Source organism: Epinephelus fuscoguttatus, linkage group LG7 (assembly GCF_011397635.1).
Source record: "Epinephelus fuscoguttatus linkage group LG7, E.fuscoguttatus.final_Chr_v1".
Taxonomy (NCBI): domain Eukaryota; kingdom Metazoa; phylum Chordata; class Actinopteri; order Perciformes; family Serranidae; genus Epinephelus; species Epinephelus fuscoguttatus.
The window spans coordinates 5311614-5332645 of NC_064758.1; the positions used below are offsets into that span (position 1 = coordinate 5311614).

General features: G+C 41.6%; 2 protein-coding genes across 2 annotated transcripts in view; both read right to left on the reverse strand.

Moving 5' to 3' along the window:
- pex10 (peroxisomal biogenesis factor 10) overlaps positions 1–21032 on the reverse strand; it is a 95404-nt gene that overhangs the window by 542 nt on the left and 73830 nt on the right. The gene's annotated exons all lie outside the window — the stretch shown is intronic.
- Positions 236–17961, reverse strand: si:dkeyp-110g5.4 (uncharacterized protein LOC561637 homolog). The gene is made up of 4 exons (XM_049581733.1): positions 17736–17961; positions 10893–11474; positions 9171–9311; positions 236–3455 (listed from the first exon to the last, which is right to left on the reverse strand). Exons 2-4 carry the CDS (start codon positions 11457–11459, stop codon positions 2925–2927), a joined length of 1239 nt encoding a protein of 412 aa, XP_049437690.1. The 5' UTR covers positions 11460–11474; positions 17736–17961; the 3' UTR covers positions 236–2924.

A 21032-nucleotide genomic window follows, 5' to 3' on the forward strand; every position in this document is an offset into this window, starting at 1 on the left:
TTGTAACGTTACACTCGCTCTCCTCTTCCGTGTGTCTCATGTTATCTTGCAAACAGCTACGTCTACAATGAGGAAATAATGGAGGAGGGGGGAGTAGACCTTTGGAGGGAGGTGGAGTTGAAGGAGGATGGGACTTTGGAGGGAGGCGGGGGTTGTGGATGTTCAAATTTTAAGTGCTGTGTGAAATGCAAGAAAGGTAAGAGTTCCTTTAAATAACGACAAAGTCACAACTCTGTACACACATTTTTTTTATTGCAGACATAAATATTTGCAGCAACAGAAATATATTCTATGAGATTTTGTTGGAAAAAAAATAAAAATAATACCAATGTTCAACATTATATATCTTTGACAATAAATATTTCACCAGAGGCACAAGCACATAACTTAACTTGCTGAATTTAATCAATTCAGGGACAAGTTTGGATGGATGCGAAAAGTCTCCTGTTTGAGTCACCAAAACAACAGGTGAGCACCTGTTTTCAGGCTCTTAAAAAGTCAGCAAGGTATAAGATTTGTGTACATAACTATAAAGTGCAACACACACCGCCGCTGGCGCGGTGCTGTGGCCATCAAGTGCCGCTCCCCAACACACTGGCAGCGGTGTGCAGCGGCACCGTTGACGTGTATTTCCCACCCCAGCCCTCTAGATGGCTGTACCTACACTAGTTGCCAACGGTTGCCAACTGCTAGTAACGGAAGAAGAAGAGGAAAAACCGGAGTTGATACTACGGCGGCCGAAACGTACATAAAAGGCTTTTCTCGCAGCGCCGCCATGAGCACCGGCCATGCTGGAAATGGAGCAGTGGGCTGAAGCAGAGCGGCGCGGCGCGTCAGCCGTGTGGGTTGGTTTGTAGAATTTAATGGAGGCGGGCGTTTTGACGTGAGGCGTATGGCGGCGGTGTGTGTTGCACTTAATAAATGGAACTGAGAGAAACAAGGGTCCCAGAGCAAAGCAGCAAAAATGACAAATTGAGGAAAACTGACATTTATCTACATATAATGTTCCCATTATGACAAGCATTTCTCAAGAAAGTTAGATAAAAATCACCACTACGACATGACCATGTCTCTTGAGAGAGCTGAGTGCAGTCTCAACAGCAGTTTTGCTGCCTTCCATTTACCTAGTAAGTCATAATTTGGAGCTGGGAATAACAAAAGCAGTACCTGTCCATAACAACACATTACTCTGTCTTTTGCTCATACAAACATTGTAGGAACAATTCCACAAACAGGAATTGTTCATGTCTGTGGAATTGGACGGGACCATGTGTATGACTGTTCCAGTGAGACACAAATAGGACAGAAGTGCTAATGAACAGCATATTACAACAGCTTTCACTACTGCTGATGCACAGATCAACCTTGGATTTTGAGGTTGGAGTTGGTGAAGTTCCTCCAGCTTTCCAGAAATTTAACTTAAAAGGTCGTTCCAATTGAAATTTCCAATTGGGAACTGGGAAATCCTGACTTCCCAGTGCTATTGGAATGCACCATTTAGGTCACATGTAAAGCTTGGCCTCATGCAACCCTAGAGGAAAGGTTACGAGTCAGAAAACAACAGTATCCATCATTCAGAGCAAATATGGAAGTCCTCAAAAATAAAATGAAAATATTTTACAAGTTTTAATCAAAAAGAAAAAAACCCCCCGTCTTTTCTTTTTGTGTAAAACCAGGTAAAACGATAATCAAATAAAGCTGAAGAACAAAACCTTTGTTTTTATTACCAATACAATGTTGCTCAGATCTAATTCATGCATCTCTCCCACGTCCTCCTGATCCAACAACGACAAACGTGTTTGTGGAGCCAACAATCCCCACAGCAGCGGACTCCACCGTAGCTCTGAATTCAGATGCTAAGCCCGCCCATTTTTTAGTTGTCCATTCAAATGCAAAGGATTGGATGTGAATCCCTTGTGTTACTGTTCACCGCTCAAGTATTCTGTTTCACTGGAAAATATATCACAGTACAGAAACTAAAGAAGCTCTAACTTCCGTTTCACAGGGACTGTAAGGAAATGCAATTTCTAGCTTTCAATCATCCTGTCACCAAGTCAGTTTCCATGCACACTAGTATCCTGTTTTTACTGATCTAGTGTGTGGGATTTGGTGTCATCTGGTGGTGAGACTGCATGTTGCAACCAACTGAAACTTATCCATGTTATAAGCATGTGGAACTGCGATACTCAACTTGTTTTTCCTGGGGGCCACTTTGTAAAATGTGGCCCCCAGGGGCCAGTCAGCAGCCCCGCACATGTATGCAGGGGTGTTCCTAGGATTTGAGGACATTCAAAGCTTAGCTAGGACTTCTGTTAAGGACCAGGGGATCCTCCCCTAGCTTTTTTTTTGATAAACAAGCTCTATTATTATCCTTTACTATGTACCCTGGCACCTTGCATTGTGTTCACACCGCAGTAACTCACTGCCTCCAGTCATTTCAGTGAGGGGAAGGCAGCAGAGGAAAAGAGGTTTTGAACATAGACGGTTGTCAGGGCAGTTGACAAGCAGCTGTGTAAAAACAACTTAATGTATGTTAAAAGTACAAATAAAACTCCCAGTGTGAATCACTTTAATTTCACTGTGAACTGAAATGTGGTTGGGGGGTGACAAGGCACCCTATTGTGGGCTAAATCCGGCCTGTCAGCTGTAAGTTCAGTATCACTGATGTAGAACCACGGTGGCTGACACGAATATGCAAATGGCCCTATCTATAGCCTGTGTTTGGTTTGTCCATTCTGGGCTACTGTAAATAATTCAAAACAAGTGATTATACATGAATGAAAACATAGTCAGGAACATTATGTTCCATTTCTGGCAATTTACGATTCCTCCTAAATCCTACACAGCAGAGTCTCCTTAAGTTCCTAATCATATTCTGGAGAACTAAAACATCATTACTGCTTCTCACTCTGACTGAGCTGTCATTATGAAGAGGGCAGGCTGTTGAGAGTAGCTTCTTGCTTTCTGAGTTTGGCCTTCATTCGATCAATCGCCTCCTCCTCTGCCAGCCCCTTGAAGTCACACTCCGGTAGTGATGTAAAGGCACGAGCTGCACCCTGAGACTCTCTCCTGGTCCAGCTCTGGTTGCGTCTTTGCTCTACAATACCAACTAAGCTATCAGATTCACCACTGCCAATTTGAATATAGTCAGCTTCCTTACTGCCCAGGTCCTGTAGCTCACATTCACCACTGTCATTGTTGAACACCTCCTCCTGCTCCCCCTGAGGCTGAAGCCACGCTGGCCCTGTGCCTGCTGCTTTCTCTGCAGACTGCTCTCCATCAGCATCTTTATGACTGTCCACTTTGTGTAGACTGTCAGTGGACCGAAGGACACTATGTGCAGTTTTGGATGAGGATACATCACTTGCTCTGTGTGTCACATCCTTCTCCTTGTCACTGTGGGTTACTTCACATGTTGTGTGTTTCTCTTTGGGCCTGTGGTCATTAAGCAGCTCCTGAAGGATATAGAAAGTAGTGGAACATAAGGTTAATGTTCACTTGTTAGGATTCATAGTAACAGTACATGATAAACCATAAATCCACAGTTGACAGCAGAGGAATACAACTAACTGTACATGAAAGCAGAAACCTGCCATATTGTAGACATACTGAGTCATTTCTGTCAGGTGTTTATTGATAATTGTAAATGAACTGGATTTTACAATTGAGACACAAGCCATATTGTCTTCTGCCTATGTGTGGTAACTAACTGGACAAAACTAACCCATACTAACATCAAACTCAATATTCACACTGGTGGCAACAGGTAGGTTGGCTCAAGAGTGGTTTAAATCCTCTCTCTCTGGCAGGCATTTTTCTGAGGAACTTTGCTTGGCAGGGCCGCCCCTCCTTAAACGCAGAACACGCGCTGTGCGTAGGGCCTCATCTTCCATGGGGGGGCACATTTTGTGCGAGGGGACGCATTTGCGCATATGCGCAATGGATACGCACATGCGCTACCGTGAGGTGCGCATAGAATCAGCTCGAGGAAGGAGAGAAGAGACCTGACCGCCCATGCGTCGCTGCAGTGATTGACAGCACTCGACATCTGAACAAAAAGAGGGGTGCACTGGCAGGCACTTGCAGAGCTGCAGCAGGTGAAGAGTTGTCGACATGTCGTCCAAAAGAGCCTCAGGAGTATGTGCGGGAACGGGAGGGCGGGCAAGCTCCACGGAGGGGGAGACCCGAGCCTCGGGGGTATGTGCGGGGCTGGGAGGTCGGATGCTCCCAGAGAGGGGAGAGGGAGAAATATAGCTAAATAAGATGAAAATAGAAAAGAATGTCTCTGTATTTTATTTCTGTTTTCAGTGTTTAATTAAGGTGGGAGAGGCGGAGGGCTGAGGGAGATCGGACGCCTCCAGAGAGAGGAGAGGGAGAAATATAACAAAATAAGATTAAATAGGAAAAACCTGTCTCCCTCTTTTATTTTATTTTCAGTGTTTAATCAAGGGTGGGAGATTGAGGTGGTGGAAGTAACTTTCTTTTGATGAGTAACTGATGGCTATTTGTGACTCAGATTATTTATTTATTTCAGTTTGAAGTTATTTTTATTTAATATTTATTTATCATTCATCTTCTAACCGCTTCATCCTCTTGAGGGTCGCGGGGGGGCTGGAGCCTATCCCAGCTGACATCGGGCGAGAGGCAGGGTACACCCTGGACAGGTCGCCAGACTATCACAGGGCTGACACATAGAGACAAACAACCATTCACGCTCACATTCACACCTACGGACAATTTAGAGTTACCAATTAACCTAGTCCCCAATCTGCATGTCTTTGGACTGTGGGAGGAAGCCGGAGTGCCCGGAGAGAACCCACGCTGACACGGGGAGAACATGCAAACTCCGCACAGAAGGGCTCCCACGCCCGGGATCGAACCGGCGACCCTCTTGCTGTGAGGCGAGAGTGCTAACCACCACACCACCGTGCCGCCCCATATTTATTTATTTTTATTTTATTTGACTCATACAGCCAAACTACTGTATCTACAGTACATTTGTTAATGCCAATAAAGGTTGTCAAGTTAAATAGCAAGTTGTTGTACGGTCATTTTGTACCTATGATACATTTGGGATGGGGGCCTCCAAATAAAATTTCGCTTAGGGCCCCAATTTGGTCAGGGGCAGCCCTGTTGCTTGGTGTACCCCAAGGCTTAATTCTGGCCCCTATTCTTTTCTGTGTTAGCAAGCACTTCTTCTTTTCCAAGATAATCCATCCACCTGACAGGTGTGGCATATCATGATGCTGATTTAAACTTATCATTACTACACAGGTGTGCCTTGGTATGGTCACAATAAAAGGTCACTCTTAAATAAGTTGTTTGATCAAACAATACAATGCCACAGATGTCCGAAGTTCTGAAATAGTGTGCAATTGGCATGCTGACTGTAGGAATTTCCACCAGAGCTGTTTTGCGTAGACTGAATGTTCATTTCTCTACTGTAAGCTGTACTCAATGTTGTTTCCAAGAACTTGGCAGTACATCCAACTGGACACACAACCGCAGGACCTCCACATCCAGCGTCTTTACCTGCAAGATCATCTGAGACCATTCTTCAGTTGCATCGGTTGTTTGGGTGGTGCAATATTTTTATACAGACCACACTGTCACATCCTTATGAGCACAGCAAGACCATTTTTTGATCTACTCTGCATTTGTCGTTTTAATGGGTTTCAATGGGTACGTTTTTCGTCCGAGAGGGCGAGATGTCGTAAAAGGTTGCCATTTGTGTATTTTAGGCCTGATTTAGGAACGGCTTTAAAATTTCAAAAATATCACCAAAAATAAGGTTTCTGACCAAATGTCATGCTATATGCATGAACACAGCCAAAGTTATCAAAAAATAAAAACTGAAAAATGACTGAAAAGGACATTTTATATGGTATGTATATATGTGTATAAATATGTACATACATATTTATACACATAATTTTATTTATTTATTTATTATTTTTTTTTTTTATGCTGTTACACGGCATTTTGGGGATTATCCGTTACATACCCAGTGCAGGACTCTGAGAATTAATTGCCTCACGGAAAATCTACTTGTCAGGGATTCTATGAGACTTCTCTGATTTTCTGACCCAGCTACCTTATCCATACTGTACCATACCACTCGGTGGAAACGGGGCTATTCTCTACCTAGTTTGCTCCACTGGTCTTACAATATCTTCAGCAATACAAAACTGCTCTCACTACAGCCCAGTCCACCTACTACTTACAGCTCATACACTCTGGCTCCACCAATCCCAAGGCCCTCTGTTCCACCATAAATTAACTTCTCAAACCCTACGACAACATCTCAATATCCTTTACAGCTGACAAGTGTAACTCTTTCCTTTCATTTTACCAGACAAAAATTGATTGCATCTACAGCAACTACCACACCCCCACTCTCTTAACCCCTTCACCTGTCTCGCCCCATCTCACCAATCAGACTCTGACTCACTTCTCCCCCACCCAGTGGAGCTGCCCAAGTTGATGGCCAGAATGAAAAACTCCACCTATGCTCTCAACCCCATCCCATCCAAACTTGCTAAGGACTGCCTCCCTGCCATCTCCTCAATCATCACAGAAATAATCAACTCATCCTTCAGTTCCACTTCAGTCCCTCAAACGCTCAAACTGCCTGCTGTCACCCCTATTCCTCAAAAAATCTGGACTTGATCCTGACGACATGAGTAATTTCTGATCCACCTCAAATCTCCCCTTTCTGTCAAAAATACTAGAAGGTGCTGTTGCCTCTAACTTAAAGCCCACCTCTCCCCCAACGACCTGTTTAAACCATTTCAATCTGGCTTCCGCTCACAGTACAGCATGGAAACCGCCCTCCTCAAAACCACCAACCATCTTCTCCTCACCTCAGACACTGGTCACCTCTCAATTCATGTCCTTCTTGAACTTACAGAAACCTTTGACACAATCAACCACACAATTCTCATTCTCAATGCTCAGCATCACAAGTACTGCCCTCCCCTGGCTCAGATCATACCTCATCTGTTCATCTATATTAAAAACTGCAGGTCCTCCCTTGCTCCTCTGTCCCAAGGCATCCCCCAGGGTTCGATGCTCGGTCCCCTCCTATTCATCCTTTATATGTTCCCCCTTGGCAACATCATTCGCAGCCATGGTCTCAACTTCCACTGCTACTACACTGATGACATCCAGCTCTACATCTCCACTAAATCCATCACCACAGAAACTCAGTCCACTCTGACCAGCTGCATCAACGACATCACGTCCTGGATGCATCCCAACTTCTTCAAACTGAACTGTGAAAGATCTGACATGATAATCATCCGTCCAAATCACTCACCAAAACCTCTCACAATTTCTGCCTCACCTCTGACAATTCCACTCTGCATTCCTCCCCACACATCCGCAACCTCTGAATCATTTTCAACAACAACCTCTCTTTTGAAAAACATGTCTATCACATCACCATTACTGCCTTCTTCCACCTAAAAAACATAGCTCATCGCTGCCCATCACTCTCCCCCACTGCTGCTGAAACTCTCACCCATGCCTTCATCACATCCAGAAATGTTTACTGTAACAGCATTCTTTATGGTACACCATCTTCATTCCTAAATAAACTCCAATACATCTAGAACTCTGCTGCCTGTCTGCTCACCCATTCCCGATCCTGCGATCACATCACCCCTGTCCTTCAGAACCTCTACTGGCTTCCTGTCCCACAACGCATCCAATTCAAAGTCCTTCTCCTCACTTATAAAGCCCTCCATAACCAGGCCCCCTCCTACGTCACTGACCTTCTCCACTGCCACACTCCTTGCAGCCTCCGTTCCTCTGATGCCAACCTCCGAACTCCACCACTCAAGACCAAGCACCGACAGAGGCTTCTCCATAGCTGCCCCCTCCCTCTGCAATGCTCTCCCCAAAAACATTTGAGACTGCACTGACCTGTCCCAGTTCAAATCACTACTCAAAACACATCTTTTCAAAACGGCTTTTAATGTGTGAATAACGTAGTGTGGATTTTATTGAAGTCTATTTTGTGATTGTTTTTAACCAATATAAAGTGTCTTTGAGTACCTTGAAAAGCACTCTATGAATAAAATGTATCATTATTATTATTATCATTATTAATGTCAGATGCTGGGTATGATCTGGTATAAGCTATAGACAATTAACACAGGTGCATTTTATTGATGACAGTTTGAACACACAGAGATACCATGGTGATATCCTGAAATCCATTGATATGCCATTCATCCTCACTGTGACCTCATGTTGCAGCATGATTATGCATGGACCCATGTTAGAAGGATCTGTACAAGACTTCTGGAAGTTCTTGCATGGCCGGCAGACTCAACAGACATGTCACCCACTGAGCATGTTGGAGATGCAAGGACAGCGTGTTCAAATTCTTGCTGATATCCAGCAACCACACACAACCATTGAGGAGAAGTGGGCCAACACTCCACAGGCCACAATCAACACCCTGATCAGCTCTACGTGAAGGAGAGGTGTCACACTGCATGAGGCTCATGGTGTCACACCAGATACTGTCTGATTCTGTGGTGTATCTGTGACCATAAAAAATGCATTTCTGGAGCACTAGTCAGGCAAAATTGCATATTTTAGTGACCTGTTACCTGTGAGGGAACAATGCTGTACAATCAGCATCTTGATATGCAACACCTTTTGGGGGATCTTGGAATAGGAAAACTGCTCACTAACATTTTTCAAGTTTATGACCAAAAACGTGTGAAAAATGGGAGCAGGGACAAAAGTTCATTCATTCTTTCATTTTCTGTAACCACTTATCCTGACACAGGGTTGCGGGTGTGCTGGAGCCTATCCCCGCTGACATTCGGTGAGAGGCAGGGTACACCCTGGACAGGTCGCCAGACTATCACAGGGCTGACACATAGAGACAGACAACCATTCATGCTCACATTCACACCTACAGGCAATTTAGAGTCACCAATAAAGCTGCAAGTCTTTGGATTGTGTGAGGAAGCTGGAGTACCTGGAGAAAACATGAGAACACAAAAACTCCACACAGAGGGGCCCGGCTGGCTGGTGAACTCACCCAGAGCCCTTTGATGTGAGGCAACAGTGCTAACCACTGCACCACCATGTTGCCAGAAACAGATGTGTTGCATTTAAATATCTGTTCAGTGTATTATTATTATACTCACCCGGTCTGTGGTGGAGAGATGATCTTTTTTTATGAGACAATCCTTTAACTGTTTTGAGGAGGTTTGGGGCAAAATGACACGTAGTTTCTTCCGTTTTGGCTTTGTGTCTGCAGGTTCAATAGAAGCCTCCGAAGAGCCGTGCTACAGGAGGACAAAGAAATCTCAGATAAATCTTACCGCACACAAAATCATTCCATAACAATGGTCAAATTTCTGCTTTAAACTTCACACAAAAAATGTGCTTTATGGTAGCCATTTTCAATAAGCCAGGTAACAGTGTGACGAAGGGTAGGTAAAAAGGAGGTGTTAAGTCCCACAAGTATCCAGTTGAGGTTGAAGCACTAATTGCACCACACAACTCAAAAATGTAGCACAGAAAAAACAACATACAGATGTTTAGCTATTCTAAGAGATAAATTAGTGGAGTTAATATGTAAAGTTTTTCTTAAGGATGGGGCTAGCTAGAGGAAAGGTCATGCAGTCATTCAAATCAAAAGAGTTCATCCTCTGCAGAGCGTGAAAGCATTCACTAAATTCCATGACAATCTGAGAAATAGATTTTAATGTTCCTTGTGCACAAGTTGAAATAACAGTGGTGCTGAGTTAATAGTCACAGAGTCTACCAAGTTTACACCAGTTATTTTTTTTTTTTTTTTGATACAACTCCAAGGAGTCACCAAAGTCTGGGGGCTCTTACCAGGTGCTCTATAGCCACTCTCATTGTGTAGCCATAGTGATTGCTATGTCAACTGGTTCACTACTTCAATTCAGACTTGCTGCTTCTTTTAATTGTTGCCAGGCAACCACCCCATCACCTCCTTATTCTAACCGTCCTGTGTAATCAGTCTACAGTTTATTTTATTTAATTAATTATTTTGTTTATTTCACAGTAATTAGTATCTAGTTCCTAAAATGGACAGGCAGAGGGTACTTGCTGTAGCTCTGGTTGGGGGTGAGAAGCTGTCCACAAATAGTTTGATGGGCACAAGGAAACCGAGATCTGTGTGGGTACATGAGACCCTAAAAAAGAGGGTGGATCACATGGAGTACCACTAGTTGGTCCAGGAGCTTCACCTTCACCTCACCTCTATGATGGCTGTTTCTGGGCATATTTTAGGATGACTCAGGGGCAGTTTGACAACCTGCTGTTTATCGTCGGGCTTAGCATAACAAAAATAAATACTAACTACAGGGAGTCCACTGGTCCTGGTGAGTAACTGAGCATCACCAGTTTCTCCTCCATTGTTCTCTGCCAATGGCCAATGCAAGGCTGACATTTTTGGCTTTAAGTAAAATGTCACAAGGATTGTCCTGAAATTTGGTACACATACTAATGTGCCCCTCAGGATGAGATACAATGCATTTGTTTGTCTTCTGACTTTTCATCTGGTGCCATCATTAGGTCAGCTTTTTAATTTGTCCAATATTTAAGTTTGTGACCAAATACCTGCTCCTGCACCTCCTGTTTTTAAGCTACATGCTAATTAACAGATGTTAGCATGCTAATTAAGATAGTGAGCATGATGAGGATTATACCTGCAAAACATCAGCATGTTATTATTTCCACTGTGCCTAAGTACAGCCTCACAGAGCCACTAGCATGACTGAAGACTCCTTTACAGCCTTGTTTCACTCGCTTGTCAAATGACCTTCCATGATTTCCTAATTTCACTTTTTTTTGTTTTACTGATTTGTTGCTATTAAACTATAATGTCATGTTACCTTCTTCTGGCTTTTAGTTGACAAGTCTGATGCTGAAGGAATGGAAGACAGAGACGCTGGCTGTGGATCACGAGTCTCTCGTTGACTCCGTCTTTGACTGGGCCTCCTGGCAGACAGGTAAACGTTTCCGTGGTAAATGACAACAGCATCTTCATATGTCTGCGATGCTGTGCCATGAGGTAATGGAGAGGTGAGATGAGATGTGTGTGTGGAGACATTTTTTCCAGGTATGTTGTCCTTCAGTACCTTGTAAGCTGTGGGATTGGCGGAGACAAAGGACATTTGGAAGGGACCCGGCTGAGCCCTAAACTCTTTGCCCAGCAGTGAGGACATGTTCTCCACCACACTGTTCCCTGTGTTGGTGGCACATTTCTGGCCTTTCATCCGCATGATTACTGGACAAATCCATATGCCTTCTGCAGAGTCTGTGAGCTTTCTGGAGCCCTCAGAGTCAGACAGAGGGAGGCCAATTCGTCTAAGCACTGACTTTGGTAAGCTCCGTATAGGGATGCTTTTCACCTCTGCTTCCACTGGGATGTAGATCTCTAGATTGGCAAGGAGCTCCATGCTCTGTGTGTTTACCTGTGTACATATTAAGAGTTATATTATGAGTTAATGATCCCAGTAACACCAGCAGTTCCCATTTTTTTCCTCCCAGCTCAATACTAATGTTCTGAAATGAAATTAAGGGATGAGATTTAACCATATTTTCTTATACGCTCATTCTATATTCCTTGGCGAAACAGTTCTTGCAATGATTAGGTACTTTACAAGTTTAGATGATTCTTTACATCAAAGTTTTAAATAACTGATAAGTGATTTCATTTGACAAATTGACACTATTTTCTGTTTCCCATCATCACAACCTGAATACCTTTTAATTTTTCAGACAAAATGAAAAATGTGAATATTCACAGGTAATCAATGTAATCTGCAACTGCTACTATTGTTTACTTCCATTGTGCATTGTGCAGTGCCCTCTGTTGATGACACATTCTTGATTACAGTGGTTACACTAAAACTGGTGGAAACTGTGGTGTATATGGTTTTGCATAAGCTATAGCCTAAATATCATTAGAAAACGTGCCATATTTGATGAGTACAATATAATTCATGTTGGCCATATCTCTATCAAATTTGTCTTGAGAGCCCTGCTTTCCTTCTTCTGCAACATGTTTGTCTAAGTTACATTAGTCAGTTTTTGTTACATCATTTTTAAATCAAAGCCAAGTAAAAACACTCCACTCGTAAGCTACAATTAGGACTCAGTATAAATAAAATTATGGCTTTGACCCTGTTAGCAGTCTGAGCACATCAAGGTTCCTACAGCTTAAAGGGAAATTTGAGTTTATTTCAACCCGTCTCCTATCGTCCTAAATTTGTTTCAAGTGACTAGTGACATAGAAATAATAGTTAGCATGTTAGCCGTTAGCCTAGATACAGCCGGGGCGCACCTAGTAGCGTCAGACCTGTTAAAACGTAAGTGAACGGGCATACCTTCAAGTGCAAAGTTAGTCCACTAAATAAGCTTTTTTTCCACAAAGACCTCCTCATATCGTTAGGATAAATGTCAGAGAACATATAGAAAACGACATGTAAACGTGTTGTCTTACCTTACCGGTGTGCTGCCATGTTTGTTTACCCCTTTAGCTCTGCTTTCCAAAGCGCAGCCGAAATATTGCGAGAACAAGCAGCGATCTCATAGCGTGCTTGAACAAGTAGCAGCAGCTGGAAGGCTGAACCGGACAGCAGCCTGAAAAGTTCATTCATTTATTTTATGAAAGATTTCTAGAATAATGGCTGACTTTTTGCCAGACTTCGACTTTGCGGAGGAAGAATTTGATTTTGTAGAGTTTGATGGCCGTCCTTATTTATTTGAGCCAGAATACACTGATGAAGAGCTTTGTGAAATTGAAGAACGGAGGAGGAGAGAGAGAGGCACAACAGGTAGAGGACAAGAGAGGAGGAATGGCTGCTGCAAGGCTGCGTAGCTCTGGAGATTGGTGGTGTACCTGTGAACGCTGTGCCCCAGTGCCCACAGAAGAGGAATACCTCTGTTGCAAGGAATGGGACCAGTTGCAGCCTTATTTTCAAGGGCTGGATGTGACCGAGTACAAGACACCTCCACCTGGAGTAGTATCCAGCTGGGCCTTATCTAGAGCTGGTGAGATATATTTCGGCTGCGCTTTGGAAAGCAGAGCTAAAGGGGTAAACAAACATGGCAGCACACCGGTAAGGTAAGACAACACGTTTACATGTCGTTTTCTATATGTTCTCTGACATTTATCCTAACGATATGAGGCGGTCTTTGTGGAAAAAAAGCTTGTTTAGTGGACTAACTTTGCACTTAAAGGTATGCCCGTTCACTTACGTTTTAACAGGTCTGACGCTACGGCTGTATCTAGGCTAACGGCTAACATGCTAACTATTTTTTCTATGTCACTAGTCACTTGAAACAAATTTAGGACGATAGGAGACGGGTTGAAATAAACCAAAATTTCCCTTTAAGGAAAGTTAGATTTACAACTTCTTAAGACTTTTTTAATGCCACTTGAAATGGAATTTAAGACCAGTTTTACAATAGCAACAACTGAAGGGAAAAAGGCATGAACCAACTTCCACAGAGCGTCCCAGGAATGAGCCCTAATACCCAGATATGAGTTAGCATTTTGGCACTCCATGTTCCCTCATCTCTAAGTCAATGATGTTTTTGAATGGGTTTTTAGTTAGATGCCTGAAATACGGTTTGTGGTTATCACAAGCTTAAGAGACTTCAATGTTTTATCTACAACATAAAATACGTTAGAAAATACCCCACTGTGAATTTTGAAGCTTTTATGTGTCTTAAAAATGGCAGTTGCTAAGTTAGGGATAATGCCTGACAAGAGGCCCTTTTCCACCGCAGGAACTTCGGGGTAATTTTACAGGGGGCAGGCCGTTGGTGCGTGTCTCCACCGCAGGAACCACCCCCAAAGGACAGAGTTCCGGAACTTTTACAGGGGCTAAAGAAGTCCCTGCCTTGGAGTTGGTACTCAGAACGGTCCCAAAAAACTCCTGGGTGGGGCTTGGGGTTTACTTGGTGCTGATTTGATATACTCAAGGCGGGTTTTCAACAGAAAGCGACAAATCAACCGGCATTTTTAAAACTCAGCAGACGAGTAGTCGCATTTTTAAAAGGAGTCGTAAGAAGAAAAGCAAGAAATGGAAGACGTGATACAGCAGAGGTTTGAATCATCTTCGCGAAATGAGAAGATTTATCAAGAGATATCAGCGCATTTAGATTCCTTGGGCATTCACCACACCGCAAAACAGTGCCGCGAAAAACTTAAGAAATTGAAACAGGATTACAAAAACCTGAAGGACCACAACAATAGAAGCGGTGCCAACAAGTCAATAAATGGTACGCCCAGTTAGATGCCATACTCGGACATCAGCCAACTTACACCAGTGACCCGGGAACAAAGGACTCAGCTCCACCACCGCAGCCGTCAACAACAACAAACCAGTTCCCAACTTCAGCGCTGGAGGATATCAGTGTCGTGTCGATGGCTTGTCCCAATGAGGTTTTTTTCTGCAGGTAATATTTGCTTAACTACACTTACTTTAACAGTTTGGATAACCTAACAAGCTAGTCTGGAGATGAGTAACTTTGGTTTTGAGACTCATCTGCTACCCTTTATAAGTCAGTTAGATGGCATAGAGCTTTTCGGGGTGAACATTGTGATATTGAATGATAAATGTTGCTATAATGTATCTGGACCTAGATCTGGTATCTAGGAATCCAGGCAGCAGATGCTTGCATTCCAGCAAGGACTTTTGGCCATGTTTGGGATGATCTTTAAGCCCCAGTCCCAGCCTGAGCCCCCTCCAATGGACTAAATTTACCAAGTTTTTATATAGTTTATAGTACACAGTATAGTTTTTTTGCACTGTTATTTACACTTAGGTGTTTTGTACTGGGACCCAGAAGAAAAAGGTTTTGATATCAAGATTTGTTTTATGTAATTTAAGTATTAGACTTGAAAGAAACATTTTGCATCAAAAAAAAATATATATATATCATTTATTTATTTTTTATCACATGTCCTCTGTAGAGGACATCGGGACTTAGTCGGGTCCTAAATTTCCAGTTAGTTAGTTAGTTAGTCAATGAGTTTCAATTGAGTTACAATGGGACTATGGGGTATTTTATGCTTTATCTCTAAATATATGAGCTACAAAGGACTTTTACTCCCCTGGAATTATTATGTGGCTGTCTTCAATGCTTAACACTATGATGGATAGATGTAGCAAGGTAGAGTGTATTCTTAATAGCTATACCAATGGGCCTGGCGTTGCAGTCAGGGTGCAGGATTGGTACCCTGTACCACTGGGTTTAAGGGCCTAGTGGTCCAACTGCACTCACCCCTCACTATCTATGATGTGATAAGGTGTAATGCTTGCTATGTAGTCATTTAACACTTGCCCAGGCAATAAGAAGTGATGGGGAGCCCCATAGTTTGACCTATGACCCTTATGTGACAGACCCCAAAGACCAGGTATATTTTATTGTGTGTGGTGGCCTAGGAAGGGTAAAGAACAGTGGAGTGAAGCTTTATAGATACTATTGTATGTGTGAATACACTCTCAGCAAGAATTGTCATTGTTTAAAGGAAATAGAGCAAGAAGTTTCTCGAAATCCTCCTTTTAGGTAGTATCCTACCATAGATGCATGGGAATGTACGTTCACCTAAGGTGTTCTTATTTTCCAATAAACCTCCAAATTCTTGCATACATATTACTTCAGAGTCTCACTCCAAACCAAATTTCTGCTTTCACACTAACCTTTAAAATGTATTAGAAATTATGAAAAAAAAAACCATCATTCCCTTTAATGGCCTTCTGCCTGCTGAATCGTGGAAACTGGTTAAAAAAACAGGGGGTACTAAATCCCGATGTCCTCTACAGAGGACATTGAATAAAAGGTGTATTTTGAAAAGGTTACAATTACTCTGGATTTCTGAAATCTCTCTAAATTAAAGTTAAGACCCTGATATTCAGTAAACAAATTAAATATTAACAAAATAATCATAACTTTTGCCAGAAAATGATCAATTACCACTCTGGCAGCAAAAAATGAGAAAAACATAATGGCAGCCATTTTGAAAAGGGTGTGTGTTTGCCCTGTTAACCCCACCCACATAATGTCTACATCATTAGAAAGCCCTGGATGTCCTCTTCAGAACACAATCTGAGGACAAAAATGAATTGCCGGGACCCAGGAGGCTATAGCACATTCCATATATTTAAGGGGATTTTCCTTATTTTGATATAATAAGGGATAGAGCTTACAATTGACTCCAAAATGATGAGAAATAGATGATTCACTATCACCTGCATTCAGGTTTTCTCATCTCCACTGAACTGATGGATTTGCTAAATGGAATTTTCTACAATCAATAGATAAATGTAATGTGATTATTTCCTATAAACTGATAATTTCGGAAATGTCATAATCTACAATCAATTATATGATAAATGCGATGATTCACATAAAATAGTTTGATTAAATGCATCATCTGAACTTTCCATAGGAATCAGCAGATAAATGTGATGAATAGTCTATCACTAATATTAATTTACACATTTGGTGAATTTCATTAGGCATACTTGAATTGTTAGATTTAATAGGTGTTCTTACATATATTTTGTCCCTTTGATGCGGGATTTATAGAACATGATATTATGCTGAAATGCTGAATTTTCTTTGTCACTTATGCATTTAGCCTGTCGGCAATATTCAGTATTGCCTTTTTTTGTAATCATGTCTTTATAGTCCTCATACACTTCCATAAGGAGCGTTTGCCTCACTGCAGAAAAAGCCTTTCCTCTGCTTTTTGACATTTTGCAACATGTTCGGCACTCGACTAGTGTGGGCTTTTTATTTTCCCTGGGCGCGTGCATGAGTTGAGGTTTAACAGGAGGGGCTTGAATTAGTGTCAACTGGAGCCAGCTGATTTCACTTGATAGAACAGGTTGGCGCTAGATTGGGAGTTGGCATTTAGTCAAACTTCAAGATTACACCTTAGTCTGGATATTCTTAGCTACGTTGATGGAATATTACTCCTGGCCTACACGATTCAAGTAACATTTTAATAGACCTAACTATCAATAACTATTTTACACAATGATACGGTTTTTCGGCAGTTCAAAAACCCACAATGTCACATCTGTGTTGCAATGAAATGTGGGTTATTTAATCAGTGAAGTCTGCACCCCAAGCGGACTCTCTGGCAGTCTAAAGAAAGTTCATTTGAGGTCCCTTGTGGACTAGATGAATTGTGGATTTGGAGCCCTAAGCACGCTAAGCATGCTTTACAGGCGATCTGTAATTTATGTTGTTGTCCCTTGCCTACATAGGCTAAAAAAATTGTGTTTGATACAGACAGTGTTAGGGTTAGTCAAACCAGATAACTAGAAGATAACCTGGGTAAACTGAACTGGCTTACAGGTCTCAGGTTTAAGTGGCTTTGGGTTATAAACATCGTCACATTCCACATTAATGTCTTTCTAACCTTATCTAGAAAATAACGTATGACGTGAAGGAGAAGATAGATCGTCTCGTTCTTGACGTCCATCACTTTTTAACAGACACAATTTTGCTTAGATGTTCCAACGAACAGATGCGTCACAATAAACTATTTGTAGCTCTCCACTCGACATGCTGTAGAAACTAGTTAACACGGACTTAACTTAGCTAAAGTTACCAACGCCATGAAACAATGAGGTTTCGGTTATCATCGAAACAAATACTATCGTCGATAACAAACTAAAAAAAAAAAGGCCCTCTGTTTTTGCGCCTACCTTGAGTTCACAGACGTCCCTGGCTTGTGTTTTCCTGTATTTTCACTTCGTCAGAAAAACAGGATTTCCGGGTCGTACATTTCAGTATAAAAGCGTCACCAAAAATGGGTTAACAAAACGTAGCCTCGCGTCACCAGGCTCTTCACGTAGGGCGAAGAGCCTGGGCTGCATCCCAAGGGTCCATCCCAAGTCTCTTAAATTACTGCTAACCACCTTATCTAGCCACCTTATCTAACTGTTTAGTCCCTCCCCTTAGGAAAACATTTAAGGAGTCAGGAGGAGCGAGGATTGTTGATTTGAGACTTTTTTTTCTTCAATAAACTTTATTTGTTCATCATCAGCATCATGTACATAAATATCATGTTTTGAAACATGAGTAGTAATAAGAAAATGAAGAAACAAGCAAATATACAACGCCAGGGGTTACAAACAAAATTCAAATATGAAATAAAAATGGTGCACAGAATATTAAAAATATATATATTAAAATCATAACAGTACATTAAATTTGGAGCACAGCTTCAGCGTTTTCACAGCTTTTCTATTGCAAGAGGTGGATAGTGTTTTAATGTAGGACTCTGCCTCCTTTTTAAAGGTACAAAAGGAAGGTTTGATTTTCAATACCTTACATTTATGAATATAAAACTTGGCCAGGAATATGATGAGATTACACCGTCTGATTCTCTCCTATAATTTGTAAAGCCAAATAATACATCATTCAAACAAAGCACATAAGTCCTGAACATGCTTATTCCAGGTTGCAGATACATATGGGACAGAGATACAATCAGTTTGGAATAAAGTGTGGATTTTTTTGTTATTTTTACAGGACACTGGTTGAAAACATATTTTCCCTATAGGCGTGTCAACTGGATCAATCAAAGGTGTCGTAATAGGAGGAGGAAAGGTATTACCCTTATAGAGCATAACAACACCAGATGGAATGGCATCAAAAACCACAGCAAAATCTTTAGGTCTCACAGGGATCTTATAATGACAAAGAAATTCTTGGTAACCAAAAAGTTTTCCCTCCTTATTGAAAAGTTGATTCATCTGCACAATACCATTCCTGAACCAACTGTCAAAAAATAAAGATTTCTTTTTGTAACAAACATCCTTATTGTTCCATAAAATATCTATTAGGAGAAAAATTGTGCTTACAAATAAGGAACCAGGCCTACAGCATTTGCCTATGGAAATTTGAGAGAAAGACAGGTATCCGATCAACATTATAATTACAAAGTAGAAGAAACTTCAGACCACCCAAATTAGAAAACATATGACACGAGATAATATTCCAGACAGAAGTAGGTTCTTTTAAATAGCGCTTGATCCAATTAACCTTGGATGTGTTGTTTAGTGTAAAATCAAGAAAGTTGAGGCCACCGTTATTATAGTCATTCATTAAGACAGATTTTTTAATATAATGAGTTCTGTTCTTCCAAATAAAGTTATAAAGTAACTGGTCAGTCTCTTTGCTAATCTTTTTATCAACATCTAAGGAAATAGCAGCATAGGTAAGCCTGGATATGCCTTCTGCCTTAGAGAGTAGTATTCTACCTTTTAATGATAGGTCTCTTTGAAGCCATTGATAAAGTTTTTTTTGGTTCTTTCTAAAATCGAGATAAAATTCAATTTACATCAGTCTTTCTGGTTTTTAGTTATAACTATCCCCAGATAGGTGACTCTTTCCTTAATTGGAATATTACAGACAGATGGCAACGCACAGTTTTTGACTTGAGAGGAATCCTGTAAAAAAAAAAGGGTCGTGTCATCAGCCAGTTGGCTGATAATGATTTCCTTATCTATGATTGATATGCCTTTTAGGCCACTAGCTTTGATATGAATAGCTAATAACTGGGTGGATAGCAAAAGTAAATCAGGACTGATAGGACATCCTTGATGTATCCCACGTTTTAACTCAAATCTAGGAGAAGTGCCATTTTTTAGTTTAATTGAGCTATTCCCATTTGCTGATTTGAGACATGAGACGGCCCTACTCTGAAGCGTCACGTAAAGCGACATCCTTTTCTGATGACGGCGGCACCTATGGGCGGCACAGTTGGATCTGCTGCAGAACGGAGCCAGCATTTGGTGTACATCCCAAGTCACATTATATTCGCTGATCATTTGCCGAAAGAACGGTCTGTAGCCCTGCCACTGACACTGTGATGAGCATCATTATCATTATTATTATAATCATCATTATTATCACTATTATTAAATCCACTCGCCATCATTCAACAAGTCAGCTGCTGAGTGAATAAGACATCAGACCTGTCAGTCTACCTCAATCAATCAATTTTATTTATAAAGCCCAATATCACAAATCACAGTTTGCCTCACAGGGCTTTACAGCATATGACATCCTCTGTCCTTAAGACCCTCACAGTGGATAAGGAAAAACTCCCCAAAAAACCCTTTAACGGGGAAAAAAACGGTAGAAACCTCAGGAAGAGCAACTGAGGAGGGATCCCTCTTCCAGGACGGACAGACGTGCAATAGATGTCATACAGAACAGATCAACATAACAAATTAACAGTAATCCGTATGACACAATGTGACAGAAAGAGAGATACAGAGACAGAGACAGATGCAGGACAGACGGTAATGACAGCAGCTTACAACAACATCAATGAAAGTAATAATATTAATTAATATTAATATTAATATTAATAGGCTAATTAATATTACCTACAAGCTATTAGCCTAAACATTCGACTCACATGACATGCAGGACAATTAATGATGGGCAAATGTGTTTGTTTGTGTGTGTGTGTGTGTGTGTGTGTGTGTGTGTGTGTGTGTGTGTGTGTGTGTGTGTATGTGGTGTTATATCAACACGTGTGGTTCTGGACATGAGCAGCTGCACATTTAACAGCCACACATCACCGACAGTCAACGGATTGTGAATGAAATAAACTTAATTGGCCTACAATATGACAGTCTTGCACGAAATATCATCAGCGTTACTCTTTGTAGTCACGTAGGAATGTGAATTACAGCGTTTCATTGCAAAGAATGCATGTAACAGGTACACTTGCGCTGTTTCTCCGCCATCTCGTTCAAATGAGCCAGATGTAGGGGGCGGGTATTTATATGTCATGGCCTCAAGCTGAAAAAGACTTCCTGTTAGGAACCTCTCGTGTTACCTTACTCATCGCACCTAACGGATCCCTCTTAAATCTAACGCTGACCCCTTACTGGCAGGAATAAGAGACATGAGACGGCCTTAAAGATGGCGGACCTTGAACGACTTCCGGTTCAAGTCAGGAGTTAGCAGTATATAGGCTGACC

Coding starts and splice junctions, on each gene's coding strand:
- si:dkeyp-110g5.4 (XM_049581733.1), bottom strand. CDS start 11,459: ATGGAGCTCCTTGCCAATCTAGAGATCTACATCCCAGTGGAAGCAGAG. Junction 9,312..10,892: donor CAACTAAAAGCCAGAAGAAG/GTAACATGACAT, acceptor GTCCTCCTGTAG/CACGGCTCTTCGGAGGCTTC. Junction 3,456..9,170: donor ATCTCTCCACCACAGACCGG/GTGAGTATAATA, acceptor TATATCCTTCAG/GAGCTGCTTAATGACCACAG.